The 21,409-nt window shown below is 33.0% G+C and overlaps 1 protein-coding gene across 7 annotated transcripts in view; it reads left to right on the top strand.

Moving 5' to 3' along the window:
* Window positions 1-21,409, top strand: part of COP1 (COP1 E3 ubiquitin ligase) — a 246,944-nt gene that overhangs the window by 186,624 nt on the left and 38,911 nt on the right. For 5 of the 7 annotated variants that reach the window (XM_055319205.1, XM_055319201.1, XM_055319204.1 and 2 more), the window contains 2 exons: window positions 1,925-2,049; window positions 3,348-3,508. In XM_055319205.1, the coding sequence (XP_055175180.1) occupies window positions 1,925-2,049; window positions 3,348-3,508 (286 nt within the window). Of the gene's footprint in view, window positions 1-1,924; window positions 2,050-3,347; window positions 3,509-7,394; window positions 7,460-14,448; window positions 14,479-21,409 lie in introns of those variants that run through there. The other 2 variants (XR_008663627.1, XM_055319202.1) reach the window with 2 other exon arrangements.

The raw sequence follows: 21,409 nt of genomic DNA, 5'->3' as shown, positions 1-21,409 counted from the left end.
AATCTCAATTACCAAAATATTGTTGACAAAGCACTTCTAACAGGCAGTCCCTTTTTTCTGTTAACCCAGTTCATAGTTCTCTTTATATTACCCTAGCATATATCCATCTTAATTTCTCCGTATTTTATTTCTTTTCACGCTTAATGATCTTTTTTTTTTTTCCTTCTTTTCACTTAGCTCCCCACCCCACCTTAATTTCTGATCTCTACTCTTAGGAGATTATTAATACCAGTGTTTTGGCATTAATATTTGCTATCCCCCACCATATCTACCTCTCTATACTGGTTACTCTAGATTAGAAATTGGTAATTTGAATTTATTTGGCAAGGTAATTTGAACCTGAGTTACAAACAAGGGATAAAAAGAGAACTGATTTTTCTAAGGCAAGATAATATAGGCAATTAGTTCACAAACCTAAATTATTGTTAACTAATCCAAATGTATCCCATCTTTAGGAATAATAATGGTCAGTAAATAAAATTTTATTCAGATTCAATTGTAGATGGTAGATTATATGGCAAAAATATTTTTCTTCAATTTCAGTTTTATAAATGTTAAATTATTTTGATTTTTAGTAGTTGTAATACATATATACCTAATTGTATAAACTGAGAAATTTTAGTCAACCTTATTAATGTTTATATGTTGTTTATATTTTCACCAATCTCTTGTCCTTCTTAGGTTTTATAAATCATGATTTTTTAAAAATATGTTTGAGGTTTAGAAGTTTTTAGAATAAATTTACCCACAAGTATATTTGGAAGTGTTACAAAGTAATATTAAAATATACATATATTGCCACAACCTCTGAATTCTTGGGCAATAAAAATATATACACAAGTAAATATTCAGTGCCACATTGTTAAGAAAAAAAAATTGAAAACAACATAAATGTCTTTTGAAAAAATAATAACAAGGATTAGAGTTTGGAGTTTGGCGTCTAAGATGAGACAGTTTCAGTCTTGGCTCTGCTTTGGACTAGCTGTGGTATCTTGAAAATATCCATAACCTTCTCATTCTCAGTTGCCTCATCTCTAAAATGGAGTTAATAATAGTTATTATGTTGTGAATCTTTAAATGAAGTAAGCAATGTAAAGATTCAGCATAGTGCCCTATTCTGTGAATGTTATGTAAGAGAAAGATGATTTATTATGTAGTTATTAATGAAGATATCTGAATGTGTTTATTTTAGAGAAAAATTATAAACCAAATTATTGAGTAAATGGTAAACAATTTACAACATAATGTATATGGTATTATCAGATTTTTGTAACAAAAAGAAAAACAAAGACATGGTCTTTTATTGAAGTTTTATGACTGTCTCTATAATAGGATTACCAACGATCTTTATATTTGGTAATTTTTTGGTAAATAATTGCATTTGAATATCATTTCAGTAAATAAATTACTTTATATAGACCATTCCAGTCATTCATAATATTCCACCCCTGTAGATACAACTAAGCTGTGAAAATAGTTTAAATTTAGTATACCAATATAATTCAATATTTGAAAAGTAAATTAATCCCAGTGGCATAGAGTATATCCCTGAAATGAAACACAATTCCCAATGGACCTCTTGTTATTTGATGATGGTGGTATGATGGTATTGAGGAGTAATGTTTATTAGTAAGCATTTCCTACATCTGCAAGGACTATTGAAAGCATTTTAAATGAATTAATTTAGTGTTCACATCTTACAGAATTTTATCTAATTCAATAATACAGGAATTGCTGTATTTCACATAACTAATGATGCCAAAGAAGTTATATCACTGTTTGGTTAATGGTATATTGAACATTGTAACTCAGAAAAACTTCTTCCATAGTTTGCATTCTATACCACCAAACTGGATTGCCTCTAATGAGTAGTTTCAGACCATGAAATCTTAAATGCATTCTCATTTTTTTGTGTTTACCTCAGCTCAACAGACAGCCAGCTAAAGCTATGGAACGTAGGGAAACCATACTGTCTACGTTCCTTCAAGGGTCACATCAATGAAAAAAACTTTGTAGGCCTCGCTTCCAACGGCGATTATATAGCTTGTGGTAAGTAAAATCGTGTTTTCCTGAAACTAATAGGAATTTGTCACTGAAATTGCATTCAGTGAATACAGAGTACATACCAAATCAGGAAGTAATTTGTGCATTCAGCATATTGAATTCTTCTTGGATGGTACTGGAATAAACATTAGTCCTTCCCTCCTTTGCTGAACACAAACCCTAACCGCATGAAATAACGTAAGATTGTTAAATATGTTTTGTAATTGTTCTCCATCATCACATAAGTTCTGTCAATACTATATAAAAGAAAATATTAATTTTTGCTTATGTCCTAATTTCAGAGACATTATTTGTCTTCTTAAGCTTGATGTTCATTTTCCCCTGTAGAGTTTTCTCTTCATTAAGCAGTTTGTTTAGATAGTCTTGATCTGTTATTCTAGGGCTTTTGTTGTTGGTAATTTATGCAAATTTAAAACAGAAGCAGAAAAATCAAATTAGGTAATGTTCAAAGGCTAAATCCACCTAATGCCTAAATATATGAACTTTCATCAGTTTTTCCTAATAACTTGACCTTTATTCAATAAAGTTGTTTATAATGTAAACCCCGCCAAAGCAAATCTCTTGCAATTATTATACTTTGATGGACTACTCAAAAATAAAGGGCTTTTTTTGGACCACTTATCTAATAGAATAATGTCTTTATTGGGGAATGGGATGTACATTTTATAGGTTATTAAAATCTGACTTTGTAAGTGATATAACTTTTTTCCCCCCTCTTAGAAATCTTTCTAAATGTCATGTAAGATTCATGCTCTAATAACAAATTTCTGGTCTTTAGGGGATCCCTGGGTGGCTCAGCAGTTTAGCGCCTGCCTTTGGCCCAGGGTGTGATCCTGGGGTCTCGGGATCCAGTCCCATGTCGGGCTCCCGGCATGGAGTCTGCTTTTCCCTCCTCTTGTGTCTCTGCCTGTCTCTCTCTCTCTCTCTCTCTCTCTCTCTCTCTCTCTCTCTCTGTGTCTATCATAAATAAATAAATCTTTAAAAAAAATTTCTGGTCTTTAAACATCTGCTATAAATGACACTATTTTGCAGAATTTCAGCCTTACCGTTATCAATGTTGTTTTATCATTTAACAATTATTATTTCTTTAGTAAAGTGTAGCTTTTTTCTATGAATCTTTTTCTCACATGATTCCTAAGAAATCCTGTGCTTTGGTCTTTTATATTCAACCTGTAGGAGTTGTCTTTTAGCTTAAACATTGAATAATAATTACCTTATGAATGTGATATCTTAATTGTGAGTTCTCCCATTCTAAAAAATCATTAAAAAAATTTTTTTTTCAGGAAGTGAGAACAACTCTCTTTACTTATACTATAAAGGACTTTCTAAGACTTTGCTAACTTTTAAGTTTGATACGGTCAAAAGTGTTCTGGATAAAGACCGAAAAGAAGATGATACAAATGAATTTGTTAGTGCCGTGTGCTGGAGGGCATTGCCAGATGGGGTAAGTTTTCATATCAATTTTTTCACCTGGATGTCTCATATAACACTTTATGTATTCACATGTGAATTTTTTTAAGTTTAAAATAAAAATTGATATGTGATACACATTTTCTGTTTTGCCCACTATTGCATCACTAAAGGAAATAGACATTTTAGGTAGTTATTGAAATGTCACTAATGGAATAATGTCACACTGATAAATGTCTTTCCTACGTACTCATAGTATCTTGTCCATATTCTGTTTTAGCATTATCACATTGTCTATTTATATCTCTTCTGTAAGACTGGAAAATGCAAGGAGTACACACTGTTTCTCATTTTCCTTAATGATCATATGCCGTATATACTCAATAAACATTTAACTGAACCTGGTATTGTTTTTGCAAGAAAAACATTTGATGTAGGTAAAGGAGAGTGCCCTATGTGTACACCTAATTAAATACTATTTCAGGGCAGATTTACTCTGTACAAAACAAACTTATACAAGAATATCTAAAAACATTTAATTTCTTAATAAGAAATTTGCACTTCTAGATAGCAAAAAGTTTGCTCAAATTTGTCATTTATGTTGTCACTTATTCCTACATTTTAAAGTATAAGCTTTCCCATAAGTTATATGGAGAAATAACTGTATTTATTACAAACAATAGTCACTCACTAATGTTTTGGAAAAATAGCTCTTTAGGTGCTTATTTGGTTGTTTTTATTTTTGATACAGAAATTCTTCTTTGAGGTGTACTTTAAGAATTTGATTTATAGGTACTATTTAACTTTAATTAGATATATTCCATTACTGTCTTATTTAAAGTTCTGTTATTCAATTTCCAATTTTGGCAATGGGAGACTAGATGATTTGTACTAATATTCCTTGTAAGTAGAACTAGAAAAGTTGGACCAAGTATATTTATTTTATTTTATTTTTATTTATTTATTTTTTTAAAGTATATTTATTTTAAAAACAACAACAGAAACCTGTTTGAAAACATTGGAATGTAAAAAGATAGAAAAGAATTACCAGTACAGGAATGTGACCCTGGCTTTTGAGTATGCTTTTCCTCTGGGATCCTTTGCCAGTCGTGGTAGAATGGCTGAGAGCACCTATGGCAGCTTCATAGGGGCACAGGGATTGGAGTCTAGTGCTCACCACTGTGTGGGTGAACTCACTTTGGTTTAGGTCCCCAAAAGGGCTAGGGTCTAGGGTGAACTAGTTTGTAGAACATAAACTCTCAAAGTGATTACAATTCCGGATTGTATCAATCTTGAAATTAAATTGAAGTGTTCCTAGATTGCTAGTTAAAATTAAATCCTCTTTGAAAGAAGATTGAGAAAAAATCATCTAGGGATTTAGTTTTTTTTTTTTTTAACTACAAATACAGTAGGTCACAATAAAAAATTGACAGACATAGGAAAAGGCAAGACGTTATAAGTTAATTCAGCATAAGCAGTGGACAATAGTAACAAAATCACAGCACTTCTGGATATTGGAGTTAGCAGATGTAGCTTAAAAATAACCATGCTGACAAGATAAAAGACACAATTGAAAATTTCAACTGGTAACTAAAAACCTATTTTAAAAATGAAAATCCTAGAAGTGGAAAATTGTAATTGCCAAAATTAAGAACTCAGTGGATGGATTGTATGGAAGATAAGACAGAGTTGGAAAGAGAATCTATGGACCTGTAGTAAGTTAGAAGAAAATATACAGAAGGAAGCATAGAGAGACAAATAGTGGAAAAAACTACAGAAAATAGATAAAGGATGAAGTAAGAAAGTTTATTCAATAGAAGACCTAAAAGGAGAGAAAAGAAATAGTGCACCTGAAGCAAATATTAGAAGGGATTATTCTTGAGAACTTTACAAAATTGATGAAAGACATCAAGGCAGAGATTCAATTAGCCCTTGTACCCCAAAGAATAAATCTACAATGTGAGTAAAGATTTAATATTATACTTGGACCATGAAGAAATTTAGACTTGCCTGAAAATCTGACCTTGGATCTGCCATCTCATAGTACCACTTTGTGGAAATGTGCTCAATTAGCAAAAACATGGAATGTTATTGCTAGCAGCTAGTTATCTCTTAAATTTACTATGAAACCCCATCTATACTATTGCATGTGGACTTAGAAAACTGTGAGTTGGCATATTGGCCTTACATCTATCCAAAGTAAACAATATAAGACTGACAGGAAACCAAGGCACATCTCTGTGTCTAGAACCACATGCACTCTAACTGTCCTTGGCAACTATATGTCCCCTTATGTGGGCTCGGGAGAGATGCAAGAAGCTTTGCATGCGTATAGTTGCTTGCCCTCCTAATGAGTTGGAAGATGTGCATGCTGAATTTCCTAGCCTATATTCCACACCTCTCCATAAAGCTAACTAACCTAGTTCAAGACTAAAGCTAGTTGTATCTGGTCCTGTGACCCCTGCTGGTGGAGGGGCAGCCACTCTTTGACACATCATAATAAAACTATTGAAAGTAAATGCAAAGGGACATTGTTAAAATAAGGGGAAAAGTTACTGTCTTCAGAAGACCAGCAATTAGACTGATAGCCAACTTCTCATGAAGCAATAGAAGCCAGAGTTGGTGGAACTAGAGCCTCACTGTGTAAAGGGAAATACCTGCCAATCTAAATTTCTCTATGCAGTGAAAATCTCTCAAGACAAGAGTAAAATGAAGACACTTTTAGATAAGTAAACATGAAGAATTTGCCACCAGTGGACCTACACTAAAGAAAACCTGAAAGGATATTCTTAATGCAGAAGAAAAAGATGTAGAAGATGAAGATGAAAGAGATGCAGAAGATGGAGAAAGATGAAGGAATAGAAATCCTGGAAAGTAATAGAAGTAATAGAAGTGGTAATATGCAGCAAATCTAAATGCATATTGACTATAGAAAGCAATGATGCATTGTTGTATTTAATAAGCACATAGAATTAAGTATTTAACAGTAATAACATAAGCCAGAAAGATAAATGTGTTTAAAATGTTCTCAAGAATTTACCTTGTCAGAGAAGGAAGTAAAAAAAACTATTAGACTGAAAGGCCTGCATATTGTAGTTTATAGAATAACCTATAAAGTAGATTCTTAAAGTTTGCTACCTTGATCAGCAGCATCAGCGTCACCTAGGAACTTGCTTTTATTTCCCAATAAAAAGATTAAGAGAAAAGTTCTCTAACTTACTTCATTATCAGTCCAGATTTATCTTAAGTTTGATTTTTATATAGCAGTCACTTTGATTAGGCATGAAAAATGACTTCATTTCTCTATTTTAGATGAGGCAGAAAGTGTAAGAGACTCATTTATTCAACAGATATTTATTATGTACAGTCATAGTTCTAGATATGGAAGATAAACTTGAACAAAACTGTAAGAAAAACTCTGGCCCTCTTAGGAAACTTAAAATTTTATGTGCCAGAGGAGACAAAAAACAAAATAAGTAAGTTGTTATATTGAAGGTGATGGTGACTTGGAGAAAAACAAAGCAGGAGAGTGGGACAGGGAGGGCTAAAATAGGGGTTTGTAGTTTTCAGTGGTGGTGACAGATTCAACTACGTGATTCGTGAATTAGAGCAAAGACAAGGACATGAAGATGTAATCCATGTTTAAATGTGGAAGGGTATTTAAGGTGGAGCAAACAGTGCAGAGGCCTTGGAGTAAGAAAGTAATTGGTGTTTGGGGAACAGAAAGAAGGCCGGTATTGCTGCATGACAGTGAACTAGGTGGAAGGTAGTTAATTTTAAAGTGGTGGAGAAGAACCATTTCAGCAGAGTATTGTATACCAAAAGTCTGGACTTTGGCTTTTACCAGATGTGAGTTGAAGCCATTTTAAGATTTTGAGCAAACGAATGATACAATCTGACTTAAATTTTTTAAAAATCAGTTTGTGTTGTAGAGAACAGACTAGGTGTCAAGAACGGAAGCAGGAAGACTATTACAATAATCCAGGTAAGAGAACAAAGTGGTATACCAGTGAGAAGTAGTTGGATCCCGTTCATATTTTGATCATGGAACCAATAAATGCATGTGGAGAATGAAAGAGAAAAGTTAGGGTGATGCTGAGGTTTATTCCCCCATAACTTAAGGAGTGGAGTTGCCAGTAATTGAGGAAAAGACTACCAGAAGTGTCTTGGAGAAGAACAGGAGGTGACTTTTGTACTGGTTAAGTTTGAGAATTACTAAAAATACCAAGTAGCGATGTTAAGTTTGAGATATACTTGCCTTCTTAGTGAATATACCAAGTTTGGAGCTCACAGCAGATTGTGGGATCAGAGATAGACGGCAGCCCTGATGTTTAAGCCAAGAAATTGCATGGTATCTCTGCAAGGGAGTCTAATTAGATATTAGAAGTAGTGTGAATACCATACTTTGGAGGGACCTTAATGTTTAGTGATTGAAGCAACAAGAAGGAACCAACAAAGGTTGAGAAAGAGTAGATCTCTTTATAGTAAGAAAGCTGGTGCCTGGGAAGCCAAGTTAAAGTTTTTCAAGGAGGAGGGATTGATTGGCTTTGTCAAATGCTACTAATAACAAGTAGGATGATTAAAAAAATGAAAGGAATAGTATGAGAAAAGCTTGATTGGAGTATTTTTAAGAAAGAAAAGGAAAGGAAAAGTTGGAGATAGTGAAATACAGAGAGCTGTTTTGGGGAGTAGTAAAATAATACCATGTTTAATATCACCTAGGTTACTTTGTTAAAATATGAAATCAGTAGCTGCCTCTCAGACATTTCATTGTCTTTCTGTCCTTTATTTCTATCCTATCTATCCTACCTAATTTTGACTGCAAAAAAAGATATCAATTTAAGGACACTTACAAAATAGCTTAACTTTGGAAGTTTTTAGTTTTTGGACAAATATCAGTGATGTATCAATTTACTGTATAAAGGAAAATGACCTAAAACTCTTCAATTAATGATAGTATAAAAATTGCGTATGCTTTTATGTTATTTATGGCAGTGATTTAGTCATAGGGAGGGAATGAGAAATTAAGAATGAGTCGTAGAGGGAAAGGCATGAAGACGAATAGATACATTCTTTTAGGACAGTATCTCAGTCTTATCAAAATTTAGGATATTCCTACAGATTAAATTTCTGTTTAACCTTGTTTTTTTCTATAACCTAGATTAGGTATCTAGGTTATAGAAAATCTAGATATATAATCTAGGTTATATCTATATGTTTCTTTTTTTAGCCACTTCTGTGTAAAAATGAACCAACCAGTAATTTCAAGCCCTGTTTTGAACCATCAGCCAAGATCATATATAATTCCCATTCTTTTTATTTCTACCGACCTTCAAGTAAACTGGAAAGAGTGTTACGTTGCACGCTGCCCTTTTTAAGCTGTTGGTCTGCGCTATTGTAGTAGTATTTATTGTATCTCCTCTCCTTTATTCAGGGAAATTAATAGCATACTTCTCTCATACCTTCATGTTTGCTATATGGTCTATTTTGCTTTAGAATTACAATTTTTACTTTTAATCTCACTTAAAGACAGAATATTTCTAATGTTCCTTTTTAAGATTTTATTTATTCTTTAGGGTGGGGGGGAAGCTAGGGGGCGTGTGTGCACAAGCAGGGGGAGGGGCAGGAGAGAGGAAGAAGCAAACTCCCTGCTCAGCAGGGAGCCTAAGAAGGGGCTGATCCCAGGACTCAGAGATCACGACCTGACTGGCCACCCAGGTGCCCCTAGAGTTACTTCTTTTAATCTGAGAAATGATACTTTGCCCTTTGTCTGTTTTTTTTCCTTTCTATGTTCCCCTGTATCTAAAAGCACCTTCGTTCAGTCACTTTTGGGGTTGATGACAGATTCTTCTGTCCTTTGTTCCTTAGCTTTGTCTTGCAGTTGTAGTTGCTCTAGCATTTCTACCATTTAAATGCCAAAATCTCTTCAACCATATTTAATTTTCAAAGGAATTTTGAGATGTTTCATTTGAACTCTGCTGAAAATTCTTTTCGTTTTTTAGAAGAATTTTAATTGCAACCTAGAAATAAAGGTCTCTACAGTAGAAACGAGAGTGATTATATGAATGATGAATAAAGAATTGTTTATATTTTGGTTTTAGTTTATTATTTTAATTCACTTTGAAGACATTTTAACTAAAGAAACCTTAGTAGTTTAGAGTTACTGATATAAGATGTTCTATTATTGCCAAATTATTAGGGTTTTTCTTTCCAAGACCAAATCTTACTGTTTATATTGCCTACATCAGAATTAATTTTCATGATTTTTAAAATAATAGATTTGTGAGAAATAACTACTAAGAATAAGACAGGTCATTTTACCTTTGTTTAGGATTTTGAATTTATTTCCTCATTGGTTATTTTTTTAATTATAAATGAGGAGAACTTCATCATATGTTTAACTTGCTGTAATAAAGGAACTTTGCTATCCGCTTACTTGAAGAAGAACTGTAAATTCTAAAACTGTGTATTTGAATGTATTGTGTCCATATTACACATCCAGATACATTCCATTTGAATGATGATTATACAATCTTTGAAGTAAATGTGGTTTGCTGTATTTCCATAGATCGCAGTCAGATTTATACTTTTGAATATACAAAATGGTGGGCAGTTTCAATTCATTTTTTGACTCTACTTCTTTGAAAAGTACCACATAATTTAGTTGGCTTCTTGTGTCCAGATGTAGTAAAATTTGCTGATACTTCTTAGAAGCAGCCATCTGTATTAATAAAGCCTATGGGTAATTGACAGTCTATGTCAGTTGTAGTTTCAACCTTTCTTTTTAAAATATACTATATATTCACAATTTTCAGTAGATATTAATATGGTCTAACATAGTTTTTTATTCCTCCCTCCCTTCCATCCTTTTTCCTTCCTTTCTATGACATCCCTAAATCCTCAAATCCTTTTAGGTATACCTAAAAGGCAGTAGTGATATGCTCAGGATAATTCATTAACTAAATAATTATTCTTAACTAATTAAGAGTTGATTCAGAGAAAAATTTTTGCAATTTAAAGAGGGCGTAGGGGTCAATCCTTGGCAAAAATCACTATGATGGTGTATAAAGTCATCATCTTGGAACATTATCTCTTAGGATTTTTTACTAGATGATCATTATTGTAATTTATTACTCAAATAATTAGAAATGAGTACATGTATATTTAAAAGTATTTATAAAAGCAAAAAGTAGAAAAAATATTTATTAGCACTTTTTCCAGAAATAATCCATAGTAAAGTTGAATATAATTAATGTTATTTTCCATTCATGGGTAGTGTGTGTGTGTGGGGGGGGGTTTAAAGATTTTATTTATTTATTCATGGGAGACATAGAGACCGGGAGACAGAGACATAGGCAGAGGGAGAAGCAGGCTCCATGCAGGGCACCTGATGTGGAACTTGATCCTGGGACTCCAGGATCACGCCCTGAACCAAAGGCACATGCTCAACTGCTGAGTCACCCAGGCGTCCCATTGTTTGTTTTTTTAATAAACTTGAGTATTTTACGTATTATCATGTATTCTCTTATTTTTTTCAGGTATTCTTTATATTTTGCCTTTATTAACTTTTAAAAACTATTTTTAGTGGCTACATATTATTCTATTCTAAAAATTTACTATAATTTGCATAACATTGTTTTGTTGAGAATATTAATGTTTACTTTTTACTAGTATATAACTACTAATTTGATTACTTGAATATTTTTGCAATAAATCTTTAAATTTCTAATTAATTCTTTAGAAGAGAACCTTTAAGATATATCCATTTAAAGAGAATGAATACTTTTAAGACTTTTGATTGAAATTAACTTGCCTTCCAGAAAAGTTTATTTATATTTTCTCTCGCACCAAGAAACAAGAAAGTCCAGGGGGTTCATTTTCACTATGTGCATCAAATGTGGGATATAATGCCAGTATCTTGACAGGTTGAAAATACTCTGTTAGTAAATACGTAATTATTTTTAATTAATTGTTACCCTAAGTATTTTCTAAAACATTAACTTCTGATTTTTTACAAACTGTGTACGTACATGCTGAGAATTATTTTTTTAAAAGATAAATTCTTGCTTGAATAAGAAATACCATGCAATTGAAATACTGTTTTATAATCATAGTCTTTTGGCAGTTTGGTGTTTGTAATTAAAATCTATTCCACTATCTCCCACACCCTATAGTCTTGAAAGTAAAGCTTTAAAGCTAAGGTAAATACTGGTTATTCATGATTTTTTTTTTTTTTAATCATCACTGCTTTATTCAGAGACTGGAGTTAGGTAGAAGAGATTTTGTATGTTCTGTATCTGTGGATCCTTCTGTTGGCATGTCCCTTACTTAGAACTGTTGGAATGAAATATAAATTGACTCAAGAATGCAAATGACTATTTCTGTTGTTAAGTCATCATTTCTATTTAAAGGGACACTATATTTTTGTTGGAAGCAGATCTTGAGTCCATGTAACTCTCACTGAGACTGCACAGGGTGCCCCCATTATTCTTTTATCAGTTCTGAATCACATCATACATACTTACCTGATCTTGGGTCACCAATTCTAAGTGGATATCTAATGGGAAAAGGCAGTGTTCATAAAGGACACTTAACATTTCCTTAGCTCTTCAAAAGTGATAAAGAAAATGTATACTCTATCCTCAGAAAAACCATTTGTTATTAAGGGTGGTTATTTTCTCTTGTGGTTTGAAACACCAGGATTCATTGAAAGTTTCCATAATTCTAAAATGAAGGATGTCGGGACAGGAATATTCCTCCCTTGAAACCAAGTCCAGCAAACCTTGGCTTGGGAATCTGTCAGCTAGGTTAAATCACTCCTACTATACATAGTTATAACCATACTAAGGGGGAGCATCTTTTTTAGTCATTGTAAAATACATTTCTATATTTTATTTATTTATTTATTTTTAAAGATTTTATTTATTTATTCATGAGAGACACACACAGAGAGAGAGAGAGGCAGAGACAGAGACCCAGCAGAGGGAGAAGCAGGCTCCATGCAAGGAGCCTGATGTGGGACTCATACCCGGGTCTCCAGGATCACACCCTGGGCTGAAGGTGGCACTAAACTGCTGAGCCACCTGGGCTCCCCAATATATTCTTATTTCTAATGAATAAATTTAATTTAAGAAATTTCTAACTTTATATAGTGAAACACGTTTTTAAGTGTTTTAAACTAAAACCTTGTATTAAGGATATCTTTCTATACCTAAATCTCTCATGATTCCTATTCATTAAAAATATTTGCTGAATGAATTAATATACTGCCTTGTGCTATTATTTGTGTTCATGTCTCTTAACTCTTGCTAATCTGCAAACTCCTTAAAGAAAAGTATCCTGCTGTATTGAATAAGAGCACAGACTATGGGTCACCTAGGTTCAATTAGATTTTCCACTTAGTAGCTCTGTGACTTTGTACAAGTTCCTCAACTATGCCATGGTTCAGTGTCCTCATCTATGTTTTTAAAAAATTTTTTATGAAGTAGGCTCCATGCCCAGCCTGGGGCTTGAGTTTATGACCCTGAGATTAAGAGTTGTGTGCTCTACCAATGAGCCAGCCAGGTGCCCCCTCCTCATCTATAAAGTCCTGGTGATAATGGTAATTTACCTCTTAGGATTATTATTAGGTTAAAATAAGTTAATGTACATAAAGAATTTAGAATACCTTTTAGCATATAGTAAGAGCTATATCAATGTTTGCTGTTAATGTCGTTCATTTTTAGATTATCCTTAGCACAAAGCAAATTCTTTGCACCTAATGTGTAATTAGTATATAATTTTTGTAGTGAGTGATACAGTCTTTCAGGCTTGCCCTTTATCTTGTTTGGTACATAATTAATTAAATACTAACTTTGAAACTAAGGAAGTGCTGGAGTAGAGGTGTCAGATACTTCTAACATCTAATAGACTCACTTGAAACTCAGTGGTAATATCAAGATTACATCAATTTAAGAAAACTGGTTTTCCTGACATCAGCATTCATGGGTACCTATATAATTATTTTATAATTACCAATTTGCCCCTTGGGAGAACCTCCTGGCTTTTACTTATTTTCAAAAGCACTGAAAATTTTAAAGTGCATGCAGCTATAATTATAGGGAAGTTGTTACTTATTATTAGCTTAATTTTTTTGTGAGATTAATAGCCTGTTCTTCTTTCCCTTTCAACATTGCTAGTATTTTAAAAATTAGTCTCTCAAAAAGACTTATCATATCTGTTTTTCCAATTTTTATGCTTTTATCTATGGGATAGGCATTCCTCTCTGACTTAGTAAACACTGTGTATAAAACAGCAGATTACAGTAAACAAGGGAAACCAAAGCACATGTAAAAAGCCAGTATGCTTTCATTAAAGTGCAGAATGTATCTATAATAAAATTTATATATACTAGTGATTCTCAAATCTGACTGATTATCAGAATCATCTTGGGATCTTTCAAAAAATATATATATCTAAAACAAAACATCTGTTCTTAGATCCATGAAGCCCTATTTAGGGGGAGAGAGGAAGGAGGGTAGAGACTTGTATTACAAAGTTCTCTAGGCCTCCTTGGAAAATTATGTGAATATTCAAGTTTGGAAATAGATGATTTATGTTACCATTGGAAAGAGATTTGTTAGACATAGTAACCAAGAGGCATAAATGGTTCGCCAGCATCTGCTAACGACATAATGATTGTAATTACAGATATCTAATATCTGTTAGAGATTTAGCTACGCCCTTATCCCCTTGGGAAGAGACATAAATAAAAATAACAAGATGTGGTCTTTTTCCCTTTTTTTTTTTAGTTAAAAAAAAACTCAACCTTTAATTTATATTAATTTCCCACAATTTTAAGCTGTTTCTTATCCTGAGTTCTTCAGTCAACACCAAGAAGACAACATAGGAGCTTCTTTTTCTTTCTTCTCTCCTTTCTTCATTTCTGTTTCTCTTTTTCCTTTTATCTTTCCTTTCCTCTCTTCTTTCCTCTAGCTGGATGGTTTATAACACTTTAGAAAATTTTCCTGACTGGAAGAGGGCCAATCTGAATGAACTCTTGTCTTGGGCGTGGAAGGAAAGAAGATTGTGAGCATGGACCCTGACTTCCAGGAAGACTATGGCTCCCATCTCCTAAGTCCCCACTCTTCCCTTAGTGTCCAGACTAGAATTGGGTAGGGAAGTAGAAAAGAGAGGAGACAAGAAGGTGGTGAAATACTGAAGCAACGCTGTAATTTATTTTTTCTCTAAGTTAATTGGATTAAGTGTAAATATTCCTTGACCTTAATGTCCACTACTGTATGGACAGCCTCTGTGAAAACATTTGTTGCTTTAGATATTTTATGGTGAATATTGTAATGAAATCAACAAAATTAGATATAGTGGGTCTGCCACTCAACATTTTAAATATATCATGATTGTCATTTTTATATGTATTGTAATGGAATTTGCCCTACATTAGGATAGTCCTTATAATTTTTCTCATTAAATTTTTTGAAAGTGTTTGTCCTGAAATATGCCAGTTTTGAAGCACAGAATTGACAAAACTCTTCAAGCTACTTGTTTTTTTTTTTTAGCTTGTGTAATAAGGGAAAAAAGAAATATATTAATTTGAGAGTGAATTCTGAATTATGTCATTAACCTATTATTAATTTTTTTATCATTATCCCACCATACTTAAAATTGTCCAAAATATTTTGGGATGGGAAGAGATTTAACTTTGGTTTCTAAATGTTTATCTTTTGATAGTTTCTACCAAATTTCTATTAGAAGTAGTAGAAGGCCACAGAGTGAATATTGAATATCATTTCCTTGACTTAAAAGTTTTTAATGAATGCTACTTGAGTTGGTTTTGTATGCTGAAGTATATGTATGAAAATTATGATCATTATTTTCTAATTGAATAAAAATATAGTCAGCAATTATTTAAATCAGAATTAACTAAGGACAGCAACTGTTTAAGAGAAAAATGTTTCCTGCTAATTCAAACTTGCATCCTATCTTGGGAAAAGAAATATATGTTTACATTTTACTTCTCTAGTCTCCTATTAATCCCTGTTGTTTTCATGGCATCTCCCTACTGATGTGATCCTTATAGCTTTTCAGATCTCCTACTCCATCATTTCTTAAATACTATTTTATGTAGCATTTTTCCAAATAAAGCTACAAAATGTGGCATTGGTATTTCTAGGATGAAAAGTTATTACTGCTGAATTTAGAAATAATCTGATTATGTAGATTAAAGAAAAGTCGCTATGTTATATTTGCTCTAAAGAAGCTTTTTAATTTTGGGCTTGTTTTTATTAGTCTTTTTTTACTCTAGATAAGAAGACTAACTTGGATGAAAATATAGATTCTTTATTTGAACTGTGATAGCCAACTGAAAGGTAAAGAGAAAGGCAGAAAATAAATCTGAATCATTTGGTTTAAATGACCAAAGTGTTTATTGTGTAATTGAGAATTAAATAGATAATTGATATTGCTTACGTTTGTCTTCAGGGTCTTCGAATCTGATGGAAGTAAGTTTAGGGATAGATTATATAGAAAGTAAATCTGGCTTCAAGATCAGTTCTTTTTTTTTTTTTTTTTTTTTTTTTAATTTTCTGTTTTAAATCCTAAGTATCCAGAGCTGTGGCTTTGTGACACACCAAATATATCTTTGTCAGTTGCTTTCTAGAGGTTAGGAGAGCAAAACAGTAATAGTTGCCTTTACTTTTAGTGGTTTTCTTTTTAATTGCAATTTTAATTTTTTTTTTTATCTCTCACAAGGGTTAATTTTAGGAGACCCAAGAGTTTAGCTTTTTATTTTAAAAAAAAATTGCTAAGATTTATTATATTCCTTATGGATCCTCCTGTAGTATTATCACCTGATAAATATGAAGTGAAGCATTTTATTTCATGCCAGACTAAATACTTTTGAAATATATGGCTTAATATATATAATTGTTATTTTTAGTAGCCAAGAATAATTAAGTTTCACAAGTCATAGTCCTATGCCCTTTCTTATTGTTTTTCACTAACCAGTCAGATCTCTGATTCACATGATAATCCTTGATGTTTGTACTAATGGTAGACTATAATCGTTCTTTTTTTTTTAAGATTTATTTATTTATTTTAGAGAAACAGCACAAGTGGGGAGAGGGGCAGAGGCGGGGGGGGGGGGGGTAGGGGGAATCAAACTCCCTGCTGAGCACAGAGCCCCACACAGGGCTTAGATACCATGACCCATGAGATCAAAACCTGAGCTGAAACCAAGAGTTGGGCACTTAATTGAGCCACCCAGGCTTCCTTCTAGTGATTCCGAAATCCAAAAGTCAACTAATAAGAGTGGATAATTGTTGTAGAGGCTTACTATGGGTATTTATATTTATCTCTCTCTTTTTTTTAAGATTTTATTTATTCATGAGATACACAGAGAGAGAGGCAGAGACATAGGCAGAGGGAGAAGCAGGCTCTCTGTGGGGAGTCTGATGCTGGACTCATCCCAGGACCCTAGGATCACAACCTGAGCCAAAGGCAGACACTCAACCAAGCGCCCCTGTGTATTTATATTTAAAAGGAGGGTTTATGCCTCTCCCGATGAATAAGTTAGACTTGCAGCTTCAAAATTCAATTAGGACTCTGTTTATGAGGGATATTTACATTTCTTTCGTTTTCTATTTTGTAAAGGTTTAAGACTTTTTACATTTCTCTGGATTTTTAAGATCTGACAATAGCCTTTTTTTTATTAATGGAAAGCATGAATTATTGATAGCAAGCTTCAGTCTTTCTATAATGAAGAGGTAGAAATGAAGAAAGCCACCTAATTTTGACCAGAGTTGAAGTTGTGTTTTATACATTAGGGGCATCTTTTACTTATTTTTCCTTTTCCTTTTTATTCTCTGCGTTCCAAATTATCATTTTGGGGATATGAAGCGGCAGGGGGAAATCACTTCTCAAGGATAATAACAGGATTTCTTTGGTTTTGGGCTTTTGATTTTTTGTTAGTATTTGTTTAAATCTCATATTAACTTTAAACTCCTCCATTTGATATAACTAATGGAGTGGAGTATTTGTTTAAATCTCATATTAACTTTAAACTCCTCCATTTGATATAACTAATGGGTTTTGATTTTTGGTAATTTTGTTTAAAGGTGTAGTTTTTCTGTTGACTGAGATTAATCAAAAACATAAGTTACTTTTAAGCTTGTATATGTCTTTTAGGTACAAGGACTTGCATTAACCTGCGTTATTAAGAGTGAAACTCTTGGCTCTCAATAGATGTGAATAAACCCTTAGGAGGAGATTCTCCTGGCCAGTTTAGGTGCTGTTTCTTATTTTGTGATAAGTGGCAATTACTTTTTAAAATAAACATGAGGTTTTGGTTCTTTGCAGAACATTTGCATTTGAATTATTATGCAATTTTCTCTTGTGCTTGCTATAATGTACAAGTTGTATATCAAAAGATTTGAAACAAATCAAAGTAACCTCAAGCTTCCTTCTTAGTCTGTTGTAATACATAAAGTAATACCTGACCGATCCGAAACTTAACTTCAGCATTTGGACCCTCTAAATCCAGTTTTATTTTATTCAGACCAGTGACTTATTTTTATCCCTTCTTCATCCCTGTTTTTGTGTGTTCTCTTTTTCTCCATTAATAAAAGAACTTTTAGAAAACAGTTAATAGGAAAAATTGCCCTGTAAGTGTAGCACCCAAACAGAACCGCAGTTAATGTTTGGATGTCCTTCCGGTCTTCAGCCTGCATTTCTTAAATAGTTGTATGTTATAGGTACATTTTGTATTTAGCTTTTTCACTAACTACATCCAAGCATTTCCTGTCCTTATATCATAGTGCTAGTGGAAGTCATTTATATTTATTATGAATTACCGTTTGTTATTATTAAACATTTAGGCTGCCTCTAAGTTTTTCATAGTCCTAAGTAATAATGTTTTGGGGCCTATTGTTTTTCTCCTTTTGTCTTGCAATATTATATTTGTAATACAAAATTCCGTAAATGGAGAAACTGGATCAGAAAGTTCAGACTATTTTTTAGGTTTGGATATCTGTTATTATTTTGATTTCCAAAGACAGACCAGTTTTTACACTATGATTTCTCTTAAGCATACCAGCACTGATTGTCAGGGATGGGATGGGAAGGTGAAGGTAAGAGGCCATGAGGTGAGAAGAGGGAAATAGATGAGTTGTATTTTCATGTAGCACATTCTTTGAAATCTGATTTTTAGGTATAAATCTTGGTTCTTTTGCTAGCTATGACAAACTTTGGAAAATGGCTTATCCTTTTTGAGTCTACTTCCTCATTTTTGAAGTGAGTTAATATGAATAATACCTGTTAGGAAGCAAATGACATTATGCATGGGAAACACTTATGCATGCTAAGTTTTCAAGAAATGGTAACTGCTACTAGTAATAAATCTATGTGTAAAAGTTGTAAAATTAACATGTCCGCATCTATCCTGTCCTCTGTCTTGCTCAGTATTTTATGTAAGTTCTGCAAATCTATTCCAGATATTTTTCTAGGTAGAAGGAAAAAAAAGCTTAAGAATATGAAAGAACCCTGTATATTTAGAGCATGCTAGAATGTAACAGGACTAGTGTGAGATGAAATGGGAAATGGTAGATTAAGAAGAGTGATATAAAAAAAAAGAAGAAGAGTGATATATTTTTTAAGGATCATTCTAGACTATGTTAAGAACCTTGAACCTTATCAGTGCAACTATATAAAGGACTTTAAGAAGAGTGATTGACTTCAACTTTTGATTTGTGGTTTTGGTTTAATTAACAACAAAAGGTGTGGTAGGAAAGAAAACAAAAGCAGTAGGGGTAGGATTTTACTTTGGTCCAAGAATTTGGGAGATACATTTGAAGTTAAATTTGCAGGATCCCACTGTAGTCTTGCAAATTTGCATGAGTTAGCTCTATTAACATTAAAATTCTAACCAAAATAGAATGGATAGTAATTCTAACATTTCTGACTAGTACTTAGTTGATATGATTAACTAGTTTTCCAGGACTGAATCCTTTTTTTAAAAACCTTCTTGTTAAATCAAATATGTGTATTAGTTAGATTAGCAATTACTATAGTTGCTTACTCTTAAGGGTCCTTTGGAGCTCTTAAGGGTCCTTTGTGTACTACAAAATTCTTAACTTGGAATTTGTGGAACCTATCCCATAAGGTCTTTTAGGACATTCTTTGACACACTAAAAGCATATGAAAAAGTTTGTCATGTACATGTGATTATTTTACTAAAGAGTTTATTGCTTTTATTAGATTCCTAAAGGGTATCAAAATATTCATGAAAAATTGGTGCTACAAAATATAGTCTGGCAAGTTGACTTAATAGAATTATGAATTAAATTGTACTAGCAATATCAGTTACTAAAAATTATAAATGTTAATTTTCTGCTCTCACTTTGAATTTTATGTTAATTTTTATAAGCTTGGCAGATTTAAAAGAAAAAGTCATAGAATATGACTGTGGTCCTATAGAATATAGAAGTTCTTTATTTTAATCCCTTCATTTTTTTCCTCTACTTCTTCCAGTCTAGATTCATGATATCTATTATTTTAAGAGTGAGAAACCTGGAACAAATCACTTTGCCTCCTCTTTGCTTTCTTGTCCTTTAAGAAAGGAAGCAACAGCAGATTTACTGCCTCAGAGGGCTGTTGTAAAATTCAAATGAGATTTTTGTCTGTGAATAAGAATTTTAACCCACATCATAGGACATTCATATAAAGTACATCTGTCATACAAAGAACAGACCAGGGGTGGCCCAATGGCTTAGCGGTTTAGTGCTGCCTTCAGCCCAGGGTGTGATCCTGATCCTGGAGGCCCGGGATCGAGTCCCATGTCAGGCTCCCTGAATGGGGCCTACTTCTCCCTCTCTGTGTCTCTTCCTCTGTCTTTCTGTTTCTAATAAATAAATAAAATCTTAAAAAAAAAAAAAGAACAGACCAATTGTATGAAGAATTCTACATTGATTTATTAATACATAGTTAAGAAGAAAAAAAGCTTCACAGAACTAGAACAAATAATGTTAAAATTTGTATAAAGCCACAAAAGACCCCAAATAGCCAAAGCAATCTTGAGAAGGAAGAATGAACCTGGAGGTATCACCATCACACATTTCAATGTAAAATTTATAAAATAGTGATCAAAACAGTGTGGTACTAGCACAAAAATAGACACATGGATCAGTGAAACAGAATAGAAGGCCAAGAAATAAACCCACAATTGTATGGCCAATATAATCTATGACAAAGGAGGAAAAAAGTATACAGTAGGTTTCTTCGACAAATGGTATTGGGAAAACTGGACAGCTGCATGCAAAAGAATGAAACCGGACCACTTTCTGACACCATATAAAATTTAAATGGATTAAAGACCTAAATGTGAGACCTGAAACCATAAAACTGCTAGAAGAAAACACAAGGAATAATTTCTTTGACATCAGCCACAGAAACATTTCTCTATGGCAAGGGAAATAGAAGCCAAAAGAAGGGATGCCCGGGTAACTCAGCATTTGAGTGTCTGCCTTTCACTCAGTGTGATCCCGAAGTCCGGGATTGAGTCCTGCATCAGGTTTCCTGCAGGGAGCCTACTTCTCCCTCTGCTTAGGTCTCTACCTCTCTCTGTCTCTCATGAGTAAATAAATAAATCTTAAAAAAAAAAAAAAAAACTATCGGGACTAAAAAGCTTTTGTACAGCAAAGGAAACCATCAACAAAGCGGCAATGCAACCTACTGAATGGGGGAAGGCTTTTGCAAATGATATATCTGATAAGGGGTTAATAGCCAAAATATGTAAAGAACTTCTACAACTTAACACCCCCAAAATAAATAATCTGATTTTAAAATGGACAAAGGACCTTAATAGACATTTTTACAAAGAAGAGATACAAATAGTTAATAGACACCTGAAGAGATGCTCAACATCACTCATCACGGAATTCCAGAA

The sequence above is a fragment of the Nyctereutes procyonoides genome, unplaced genomic scaffold (assembly GCF_905146905.1).
Source record: "Nyctereutes procyonoides isolate TBG_1078 unplaced genomic scaffold, NYPRO_anot_genome, whole genome shotgun sequence".
Taxonomy (NCBI): Eukaryota; Metazoa; Chordata; class Mammalia; order Carnivora; family Canidae; genus Nyctereutes; species Nyctereutes procyonoides.
The sequence above is the reverse complement of the archived record's forward strand: the minus strand, read 5'-3'. Positions and strand labels throughout refer to the sequence as shown.